At 38.2% G+C, this 12,390-nt stretch overlaps 1 protein-coding gene across 3 annotated transcripts in view; it reads left to right on the top strand.

Moving 5' to 3' along the window:
- Positions 1-12,390, top strand: part of PHLPP1 (PH domain and leucine rich repeat protein phosphatase 1) — a 209,048-nt gene that overhangs the window by 179,821 nt on the left and 16,837 nt on the right. For all 3 annotated transcript variants that reach the window (XM_059706273.1, XM_059706272.1, XM_059706271.1), the window contains 3 exons: positions 4,799-4,999; positions 7,719-7,881; positions 11,469-11,599. In XM_059706273.1, coding sequence (XP_059562256.1) covers positions 4,799-4,999; positions 7,719-7,881; positions 11,469-11,599 — 495 coding nt within the window. The remainder of the gene's footprint in view (positions 1-4,798; positions 5,000-7,718; positions 7,882-11,468; positions 11,600-12,390) is intronic.

The following is a 12,390-nucleotide window of genomic DNA, read 5'->3' on the forward strand; positions in this document are numbered from 1 at the left end:
CTAGGTTGCCTACACTTATTTTTTTAAGTGAGGAGAACTGTCTTGTGAAGTTCTGTTTTAAGAGCCATAGTGAAATAAAACAGTATTTCTCAAAGTGTGTCTTTAGAGTCCCCTTAAGTACTTATTAAACATGCAGGTTCCTGGCCCTTATCTCAGTTCCCCGGACTCAACTGGCCACTCATCAGAATTTTTAATTCTGTAGATTTCGAGGCCTTCCTCTAACCTACTTAAGAATATCTGGGGGCTGAAGTTGAGAATCATGTACCTTCTGATAGGAGGGCACAATATAACTTCTGTGTGCTTTTGCCAAAGTGCATCCCTGTATACTAATGAAGAGAAAACCTAAATGGAAAGATATTCTACAAAATAATTGTCTGATACTTTTCAAAAATGTTAAGGTCATTTGAGACAGATAAGATTGATTAGAGGAGGAGACTAAGAGGGCATGATAATGAAATGCAAGTGGGATTCTGGATTGGATCCCGGTCCAGATAGAGCACATCAGTGGGATCATTAATGAAATTAGGATAAGGTCTGTACATTAATTTAAAGTATTGCATCAGTGTGAAGTAATTAATTATATTTAATTTTTAAAATTCGTTTCGAGTTCTTATTTAACAATTTTTATATCTATATAACTTTTGTTCCTTTATCTTATAGGCTTATGATCTTTATTACCCAAGCCAGGCAGATTTTCAGACCTTCCAAAATAAGTGTGTGAATTCCATTGGACTTGTATGCACTTTTCCTTCACTTGCAATCCCCACTATTAGGTGATGTTGCTAGGCAATTAATAATTGTGCGGTTGTTTTTTTTCAAACTGATTAGCGGGGTATAGCATTGATTTAGTGAATTTCTATCAGCACTTAAAAATTAAATAGGATAGAAAATACTAGTGTAAAAGTAAGATTAAATATGGCTTCATGAAACTTTTGTTTCAGTTACACATATGTATTTTGCATGTGTACTGTGCTGGATGGTCATGTAAAATTTTGTACGCTTGGTCACCATCATAAAAAATTTGAAAGCCTTTTATGAGCTACCAGCCTTATGAAGATGTATGAAATAGTCAAAAGTACTGTGTTGTAAAGATGACAAGGAATATAGATTGTTTTGTTTGACACTTTTGGAACATTTTGGGGCCAAAAGTCAGGGGGTTGTCTAAAAGTAGGAGACGTTTGCTGGGCTTAGAGTCTTAACCTTTTGCATTTTTAATAGACTACAAGTCCCAGTACTGATATCCAGGAAAAATATTTAAATGCAGACTGTCTGGTATGCCTACAAATAGGTAAATCTGTTGTGATTCCAAATCCTGTGCTTTATCTCAAGAACAGCTTGGCTGTAATGTTTAAGGGTACGCTGGAAAATACTGAAAAGCAATTTAAAACAAAACAAAGCAAAAATTAGATGAGCCAGAAAGATGGACAGAATGTGCAGAAGAAGAACATAGCAATTGCTCAAGAAGCAGGAAGTGGACTCATTTCACTGCTGTTGTGGGCAGCTTTCCAAATACTTTAGGGTAGGGGCCATACATGGTGTCTTTTTCCTACAACTTTTGCATTTCTGCTAAGGAAAGTTTTTGAGTACTGTGCTAGTTATTGAGTTATTTTAAGCATTCAGTTTAAAGTGCTGTGTACATGTGGTCTTCCTGCTGTCCAGCAGGTGCCCAGCTTGACCTCCAGCTTTTTTTGGAGAGAAGGGCCTATGAAAATGTCCTCAGGAAAAATGTTTTTTTATTATTATTTTTGTTTTGAAATTTAGAGAGATCTGTTAGGGAATAGTGGACTCTTAAGATTGACGAGATCTGTGTTTTATTTCTGGCTCTGCCACTAATTACTATTTAACCATTGCCAAGTAATTTGACTTTTCTCAGCTTCAGTTTCTGTCTTCTGTGAAATATGAGGGGGGCATCTCTAGGATGATGGGAGAATCGAATGAAATAGAAAATAGGAACCAGCTGTAGTCTCTACAAAGCACCTTACAAATGAAAAGAAAGCAGTGATGTTACTGCTTTTTTTCTAATTAGTAGAGGAGGGTTGCATAGTAAGGAAGGTTGAATGGGTGAAACATCTGTTGGCACATTAAACAATATTTTATGCAGAAATCTATAAGGAAGAAGCTTGATGAGGTTGTCCCATCCTATTGAGGTTGAGGCCAAACTCAGTGCTTTAGGAATTTAGCAGAAAGCAGGGGGTGGGGTTATATACCATCTTTACTGAGTAAAACTGTTAAATTTTGCAAAATTAAAGTAGTTGCTCATTCTGGTGGAAATACAACACCTACATTAAACCAATTTAATTTGTATCCTAAAACGTTGTGAGGTTGTAGGACAAGTTTTTTATATTTAAGAGGGTGGGTACTGAATTTAATTTCCTGAGACCATTATAATAAGACGTCTTTTTAATCCAATTGTTTGCTCTCTGCCCATTGACTAACAAGGTGACTCAGTCTGGCTTTATTCACACAAATGAAATTCTTTGGAACCGGCCAGTGTAGTTTCAACTTAGTTTTATTTCCTGGAGGGGTAGGGTGTGGGATTTAATTCCCTCCCCTCTTAATTTCCCGTAAAGAGTATATAGCTCCTTCAGTACAGGCGGATTTCAGAAGATGAGAGAACACGTTTTTGGAAATCACTGTCTCGCCTTCTTTCAGATGGCACGAACAGTTTCCCAAGTCCCCTGTGCAGCTTTCTAAATGAGCATTCACTTGTCAATTTTTTTCCTTTCAAACGATGTTCCCTCTTCTTTTGGTCTAAATGTGTGCGAACATTTTTATGAATTAATTTCTCTCTTTTCTTTACCTGCATCTATAACTACATATTTCCTGGAGAATTGTGTTTTAGTGAGATTGTCAGATAGTTTCCTGGCCAACCTCAGTCCATGTTATTTTAGAGCAGTGCATTTTAATTTTTCCTAATTCTGCACTGAAGAAATTACTAACAGGGCATTTAAGTCAGGTGATACAAATGGGACCTAAGGAGATACTAAAAAAATAACTAAATAAAATAAAAAAAGAGATACTCATAGATGCTTTAAAGAACTATGGTGCTGACACTGATTTCCTTCCTAGTTCAAAACCATTTCAGAAGCGGCATGAATGACCTTTATTTTCCTCTCTGCAGCACACATGACTATAATTTCCCATGACTATTTATGGTCTCTACAGCCCTTTTCTAACTTCCCTTTAAAAAAAAAAGTCAACAGAATACGTGTTTCTTTAATGGAAAATGTTCTATTTTGGGGAAGCTGCTTTTCCTCAGATAAGTAGTGGAGTTGGGTGTGTGTGTATGTGTGTGTGTGTGTGTGTGTAAGCATGTGGGGTTGCAAAATTGGGGAGTATTAAATTAGTGGGTTGAGAGTTTGGAATGACAATCCTGGTGATGACTCCTGAATGCAAAGCCTTCTTTTTATCCAAGATTAAAAATAACTGTACCTGGTATTCCATTTTTCTTTTCTTTTCTTCTTTTTATTTTAAGGAAGATTTTATTCTTTTTTCCAAAGATATGGTAGAATAGTCCTGAATTGAGTGCTGACTGTTTCAGACCCAAGTGATTTTGAAATGAGAAAATGGAGGTTCACTAACACAGTAGTTCTACGTGGAGGCAGGGCAGCTTTGACCTTGCACTATAGCAGGTGAGTCCTGTGGGCTGAACACGCTCCATGTTCCGGTGGCTGCAGCTTCACCATGGAGCATGCATCATGGAGCTCCATTATGAAGTGAAGCAAGGGTTTGTCTGACTCGTGAGCTGCACATAGTTCCTGCTCTGTCCTGTCCTTCCCTGCCAAATGGTTTGGAACCTTGTCACAGCAAGGATTCTGTCTCAGTTCTGCAGCTTGGCATTTTGCATTTACCTATGTCTCACAATAACTCTAGGGTTACTGTTTGACAATATTAGTTATCTTAGGTATAAAAACATTCTTCATATTTTAACCATTGTTCACTCTGTTATTTGGATAACCAGTTGCATATTTAGATATTATTTATTTGTTCTTAATGTAAAAATTTTTGAATAATAAGATAATTACAGAAAAGAGGACAGATCATAAGTGTACCACACGATGAATTTTATCAAAGTGAGTGCACTCCTGTAACCAGCACCCCGATCGAGAACCAGAAGTCATCCTGTTGGAAAAACCAGTCTTCTCCTAGACACTGCTTCCTTTTCCCTGACTTCTGATACCTGCCTGTTGTTAGGGACTCGCACGGTGTATCCTCTGTTCTCTGGCTTCTTTCACTCCACATTACTTTTGCGAGATTTGTCCTGTTGATCATGAAGTTGTAGTTCTCCATTTCTCCAGCTTTATAGTGTCCCTTCATCAGAGCAAACCAGCTCCTGCAGTTGTGAATCTGTCAGTAAAATGTGGTTTTGACAACATACTGACAGGGCTTAGTCACTATGTGCTTTAGTTGGGTTGTGATCTAATATCCAATTGTTTTATTACTATAAGAACTCTTTTTTAAAAAGGCAATTATTTTTCTCTTCCTAAAGACAAAATATTTATCACTCTCCCACTCCCCAATCAGCTATAAAATTAGTCACTTCGGTCACCTTTTGTGCTCCCATAAGAATCAATTTCTCTCTCTTTGTATTTAAGACACATAGATAGATGTTGTGTTCATCATAGACAGGGGAGTCAGGTATCCAGATGCCTGCTAATTCCAGGTCCTGTCTTTAAATTCCCATTTCTAAACCCAGTTTCTAATATGCGAGGTATCCATCAGAAAATTGGGCTTTTTGAGGATTCCAGACTAGAACTCTGGCTTATCATTGGGATTTTGTTGCATTTTGTCCTTATAGCCTGAGATTCCTGAATGCATCTGCCAACAAACTGGAAACCCTTCCTGCAGCCACGTTTTCCGAAGAGACGAGCAGCATCTTACAGGAGTTGTATTTGACAAACAACAACCTCACAGACAAGTGTGTGCCCTTGTTAACAGGACACCCCCACCTGAAGATCCTGCACATGGCCTACAACCGCCTTCAGAGCTTCCCAGCAAGGTAAGAGAAGCCCAACGAGGGATGCTTTTCACTGTGTTTCTGAAAATCAAGTCACAGATGGAAAGGCGAAAGCAGTCATTTCCCAGATGACGTAAAGCTTGTTTCTCCCTGATTCATCTTCACCGTTGTCTTTTATATAAGCCACGATCAGCATTCTCCTAAAGAGAAATGTGTCGGTTTTTCTAACATGAATATATCCACAGACCCAATCACTAGAACATTCTTACGGTTTTGAAATACGATATGTTATTTAGCATATGTATTTTTTTCTTTAGCTTCTTTTTAACCAAATCTTGGAAAACTTAACCTAATATGGTGGTTGGTAATTTGGACATCAATTAGCTACCAGTTTTTGTGTTTTTGCTTATGGTATAGGTAGCCGTGGTGGCTTGTGCAACCATAGCAACTGTGGGAGATTACGAAGGATGTCTGGCCCTCAGAAGATTCCGTTTCTAATAATATTTTGGTGTTGATTTCTGTTTTATGAGCAATGGCATTGTGTCTAGCTCTGTGGGAATCCACACGCTGAGCCTGCCCTGAGGGATTCATTCCCCATCCATGTCCACTTCATTGGCATCCATCCATCACACAAGTTGAGACTTAGAACACATACCCACACATCAAAGGAGCAAACATTAACCTCTCTGGTATTCTGCTAACTGCCACTGAGCCTGTGCCAAAGCAAAATACTGGCACAACTTCCCTCTGCTGCCCTCAGGACTACCTGTTTGTGTAAACCCTACTGAAGGAGGAAGGCCCAAATAGGCATGGACTTTAAGTATTGCTCTGTGTTTTGTTTTTGTAGTATATATTTATTTCTGTAGTTTTTCCCTTCACTTGATATTAATGATTCAATTTTTTTTTAACTTCTCTGTACTTTACTGTGGAATGAGGAGATGATATTTTGGGATGAAAACATAGTAATCACATAAGATAATACATCTGAAAGGGCTTATCGTCCTATTTCAGTTGGTGAATATCCAAGCCCTGCCTGAGAAATGATTAGCAAACTCAGATTCTGCGGGTGTTCCCCAGGGAGCCATGTCAGTTGTAATCAGCCAGAGTACAGAGAATTTTTTATGCATTCCATCAAAATGCACCTTGGCATCATTTCTGTCTCCCTGGGGCTTGTGATGTGGCACAGCAGCTGCTCTACAAGACAGGACTGGGACTTACCCGTCTCCTTGAGCCTCCTGTCTCGCACGAGGTCTGGCCTAGGGTAGACTCCACGGATGGATGCTGAATTAAAGAACGTACTCCATGGTCAAGGCGTTCATGACCACCTTCTTTCCATGTTAACTTCTGTAACTTCTCCTTTCTCGGGCCCGATTGCTAACTTTTGAGTCATTTTTCATGCCCGTTACCCATTGATTTCTCCACATTGCTTTTCAAAATATGATGATAGCATATCCAAATAATAGTCTTCCAAATTCGGGCTAATGTAAGGGGATTACTTCTCAGTCTGCATCTGTAATGTTGTTTGTAGCATATCCAGTTGGGTATTGATGAGATTGAAAGATTGGGTTTCAGTAGACAAAAACTTAGTTCTTATGTATCTTAGGCATGTATTTTTTTTTTCAAGGTTAGCAGATAAGATAACTTTTATATGTGAGAGATGACAGAAAGAAAAGTAATAATGGGTTTCTTGCTAAAATTTTTAAAGGTTTATTGTGACAAATAAAACCACAGCAAGCAGAGAAGATACCAATAGCTGTAAACTAAATGATTCACATTACAGATCTGAGTTCCACTCACTGGGAATCCTGAGCTTCTTGGAAACCAGTATCACCAGTGGTAGAAAAGGGGAGGAATGGCTGAGTGTCAGGTGGCCTGTGTATCATAAGACTGTGGAGGTGGGGGGGTTTTTCCTCCTCATTTACAGAAACTGCAGGACCTACTAACTCAGAAATTTTTCTTTATTTGGTTACTGTAATTATTTATTAGTATTATTAAGATTAATTATAGATTAAGATTGAACAATAAAAGATATAGTTAAACAAAAGTGTTAGATTACATTAGGACACGTTATTAAGGTAAGATCAGAGAGAGTCATTCTTTGTGAGTGCTTGGGAGGAGTTGAGAAAAATTTCTTTGGGGCACAGTTTAAGTTTGGGTCCTGCCAGCAAGTGGAGAGATGATGCAGATGATCTTTCAGCATCCCCCACCCCCCACCCACACCTCACCAGCACCTGTCTTCAGGGTGATGTCGGGAATTGGGGAGTTTGGTTTTAGGAGAAAACATACTTTCATAGGAGTTATAATCCTCTTTTTCCTTGCACCCCTTGCATTTTCAGTGCCGATACAAAGGAAATCAGACTCTCCAACTAAGCTCTTTGAAAGTACTTATATGGGATTAATGCTAACTTTTGACCTATTTGAGCAGGATTTTCATTAGCTTTTAGACTAAACTGCATAGCAAGGTGATTGTTGTCAGGATAACTTAATTCACACACAGTTTTCAGAGGAAAAGAATATCTGTTTTCCTTCTTGTTGCTAATTTGAAGAGTTTCAGTTAGTAGTTTTGTTTTATAGTAGGAAAGGAGATGTTAAAATAATTTGATACTCAAAAAACAATAGTGAAAAGATAGTCTTATTTGTTAAAATGACTATTACAAGTGAATCTTTAAAGTCATAGTAAATTCCACCTTTGATTTTCATTATGTATTATTTTCTTTTTAGCTTGCCCTATAATTATGACTTATATTTTTTCTTGTTTTAGTAAAATGGCGAAACTGGAGGAACTTGAAGAAGTTGATATCAGTGGGAACAAACTGAAAGCCATCCCAACAACCATCACAAACTGCCGGCGCATGCACACCGTGATCGCCCACTCCAACTGCATCGAGGTCTTTCCCGAAGTTATGCAGCTCCCAGAAATCAAGGTGTGTGGTTTCAGCCCATCTACTGTGGTGTCCAAAGAGAGAATTGTGTCTCTCATTCACTCATTCGGGCATTTGCACCATTGACTTCCTCAGCATGGAGACTCAGTTGTCTTTGCCCCATCCTTTCTAACCACTGAGCTAAACTATTGAGCCAGCGGAAGGGAAAAATAAGCAGAAACCAAACCGCTGGACTGGGATTGGGAAATTGTATTCCAGCCCTTACCAACTGCATGGCATGAGGCTAGCCACATAGCCACTGAAGGTTTCCCATCTGCCTAATCTATTTTCCTACTTATTTCCAGGCTCAGAGACTGAATGGGGTGTGATAGCAGTCTGAGAAACTTAATGGTGCCAGTGTACCCCTCCCCAGCAGCTCCCCTAATTAAGTAGCATTCACCACCACAGCACCCACCTCATAATCATTCCCTGTATAGGTCACCAAATATTCATTTCAGTTTAATGAAATGGGATAGAACAGATATTCCCATTTGATAGGTTAGGAAACTGAGGTGCTGAAACAGGAACTGATATATGTAAATGAAGGCAGCAATTGGTGTGATTCCTGAGTCAGGTAGACTTAATGGGGTGAAATCTGTTCACTGGGATGAGTCATCTAACAGGTTTTTATTTGTGTGTGTGTGTGTGTTTGTATGTGCGTTGGTGCAAAAGTAGGAATTCCTTATAGATATAAAATGTAGCTTTTCATTTGCATCTTAGAATTTCTGCTTATCCTCAGTTTTATGCTTAATAAAAACTCAGTGGTTATAGACTTTGGAGCATATTCTAGTCTCCTGATAAGGAACAAAAGCTGTCCTACTTAGCCATTCCTCACTTTTCAGGCACTTCCCAATATGAACTTGATATAACAGACATTTGAAGATACTATAAATAACATGCATAATTTTTTTACGACAGTGGTTTTTATACATTTACCTGGTTGACGTGTGCCTTCTTTGACATCCTGAGGAGTTTGGTGGCAGATTGAAGGGCAGGAGGAATGTGAAACTGGAGTGTGACCAGATGGAATAAATGTCATCAGAGTATCACCCTTATGACAGCATTGTGGGGAGAGAGGGTCAGAGGGAAGGGAAACTGAAAGCAAAGCTAGGGAGGGTCATAGTCCTCCAGGGGAATGTGATGGACAGGATAATAAAGGACTCAGAAGGGAACTGGCTGCAGTGAATTAAAGACTTGGTGACCAAATGGGCCTGGGCAGGGTTATATAAGTAACATCTCTAAGAAGGTCTGCTTTCCACAGCCAGTTATTATCTTTGTAAATAAATACTCTAGTGAACTCATTTTATAATTTGGTAATATAAGAATGAGCAATTTTACATTGACAGAACTCTGAAAGTTTAAAACCTTAGATCACATTATAAAACATTGCTAACCAATTTTATAAAGTTTAGTAATGTTCTAAAATGCCTTTTTAGATTATGGGAATCTTTTCCCATAATCCATGCCCTGACCTCTGAATTTATTTCTGTCAACCACATATGTTGTGAGCTACCCACACCTGCCAGCCCTTAAGCTCAGGTTTCAGAATTACCCAGCAGATTATATTTATACCATTTGTTGTCTTATCTGTGATGTATTCCGACTCTACTGGCAGAATAAACCATTATTAACCAGTATTATAAATTTTTCATTAAAGTCCAGTTGACTATTCATGCAACCATTATTTATAATTGGAAAATAAAACAAAAAGGAGATGACCATTTTTCTATTATGAATGTTTTGATTATGTGAAATATTGTACTTAACTGAAATTATTAAGGCTGTTAAAGGTGTTGGGAGTGAAAATATGGAATAATTGAAATGTAATGAAATTGTACCTACATTTATGATATTTTAAAGTTTTTTATATTAATAATAAGCCAATAAGAAAAAAAATAGAATGCTAACACTGGTAATGTTAAGGTGGTAAATGTACAGGCAAGTTTTCTAAGCTTTTCTGTTTGTCCAACCTTTTGTAATGGGGTCATAAAGCTCTTGTATTAAAAAGTAATTACTTAAGAATATAATATAATTTTATAGCATTGCTGCAGTTTGGGAGCAAGAGTATGAAACAATTTGTGTGAAACATTGTATTATCAGTTAAAAACACATTTCTTCAAAAATATAGGTTCTTATTTTACCTAGCCTATAGCTCTCCCCAATCCATTATAGATTTAAGTTCTTTTAAGAATTTTTCCAAATAACGATGATTTTGTCCACTCTTGAGGATTCTGAAATTCTTGAATACAATTTGCTTTCAAACTATCTTAAGGTTTTTTAATAGGCTGAGGTACATTTACACCAGGGAATATTATGCAGCAGTGAAAAAGAAGGATCTCTTACTCTTTAAGATAACATGGAGGGACCTGGAGAGTATTATGCTAAGCAAAATAATCCTGTCAGAGAAAGACAAATACCATGATTTCACTTATATGTGTAACCTAATGAACAAAATAAACTGATAAACAAAATAGGTCTAGAGACATAGAAGCATGGGACAGACTTACAAATCTCAGAGAAAAGGCAGGTGTGGGTTGTGGCTGGGAAGAGATCAACCAAAGAACTCGTATGGATATACTATATATGCATAACCCATGGACACAGGAAAACAATAGTGTGGGGAAGGCGTGGGGTGGGGGCCGGCTAGAAGGAGTCAATGGGGGGAAATGGGGTACATATGTAATACTTTCTAAAATAAAGATTTAAAAATAAAATTATCGTCAGGTGCCAGCTCGAGCCAGATAACTGAATGCTTTCCACTTCATCCTGCTGAATTTGGGTCCACATTCTCTTATCCAGAAAACTTACCAGTTACTCTCATTCTGGCCTGTGCATGAAAGCCTTCTGCCCTGGTTCCCTGCTCCCGGAGCAGAAGCACAGCCCCTGGTGTTAGGGCTCACCTCATTTAAGCCTTCCACTGACTGTATGAGAAAGGAGGCATTATTCCCATTCACAGATAACACAGAATTTCTACTCTAATCAATATGCTGATCCTTCTGCTTGTTTTCTGATGAGATTAGGCGGGAGTTGCTGGGAGGGTCCAGGTGTTCAGTGCCCGAAGGGCAGGATCCATATTTAATTCCTGCCCTTTTCTATTGCATATAGTAGACAGGCCCATGTGCTAGTCTGTCTTTTACTGATATCTTACTATGCTTCTTTTGAAGATCTTATCATTCTGAGTATTTGTTCCCTGCTTTTCCCCCATTTGCATGGTTTTTTGTTTGTTTTAAGAAGTTCCATTTTGATGTTGTAACTACCTCATGTTCACAACAGGTGCAGAGATTTTTGACCGCAATAAGAAAAAGTATCCTGAGGATATTTCAGTTAACTCTTAATTTTTAAATGTACAGAAAACTTTGAAGGATAAAGATGGGGAGAAGAAAGAGCATGGATTTTTTTTGCATTATTCAAAGAGAGTAAAAATGTAAACTGCATTTAACAAAACCTGTTTCCAATGTCTGTGGCAGAGTGACCACCAAACTTTTCTGCATTTGAGCAGCGAGTGTAGCAAATGGTTAGGCTGATTCCGCTGGGAGGCACAGGAGCTCCGAACCACCTGACCCTCTCCTTGTTCCCACTTATTTCTTCAGTGTGTGGACCTGAGCTGTAACGAGCTAAGCGAAGTCACTTTACCAGAAAACCTGCCTCCAAAATTGCAAGAACTAGACCTGACTGGAAACCCCCGGCTGGCTCTCGATCACAAAACCCTAGAACTGCTGAAGTAAGTGTTTCATGAAGCACTGACAACAGGTTTATACCCGAGTAAGAACATCAGTCTAGCATCTACTCACATCCTAGTGGTATCTTCACTCATTTGAAGTCATTTGAAAGTCTGTAGTTCACCAAAATGGAGGGCCAAAAAATTCTAATAGTTGGACACACAAGTGTCCTTCCAGAAATTTAAAAACAAACAAATCCCACCCCAAACAAAAAGGAACAAGAACACTGAATACAAAGAAGAAAATGGTAAATAAAGACAAAGGTGAGAACAACAAATGACCAAGACATGAACTTCCATCTTGGTTACTGACAACATGGGTGACGTGTAGTGCAGATGTTTCTGTAGGATTTTGAGAGAGGAATCATGTGGGAAAATTACAATTTAGATTATTTAAACAAAACTGGGAGTGTGGGATAATTAGATCCTGTGACGTTCTATTCGTGTTTTGGGAAAGAGTTCATAGCTACTGTCTCATTCTTGAAGTTGATGGAGAATCATAGGTTCAAGCTTGCTATGTAAAATACTAAAAAGGTAACCTCATTAGAAAAGATGTCTTTATAGGAATGTTATCGCAGAGCTCTAAATATCAATAAATTAAATGAATTATGCTCCACAGTTAAATATTATACAGCCATTAAAAATTATGTGCAGTTATATTACTAATTTGCGAGGTCTCCACAGTATAATGTTAAGGGAAAAGAAAGTTAAAGAAGAAGTTTGTATAATATAATTCCTCTTTTTGTAAAAATAAATCTCTGTGCATTGGGTGGTCATGTGTGTGCTCAGGCACA

The sequence above is a fragment of the Myotis daubentonii genome, chromosome 8 (assembly GCF_963259705.1).
Source record: "Myotis daubentonii chromosome 8, mMyoDau2.1, whole genome shotgun sequence".
Classification (NCBI taxonomy): domain Eukaryota; kingdom Metazoa; phylum Chordata; class Mammalia; order Chiroptera; family Vespertilionidae; genus Myotis; species Myotis daubentonii.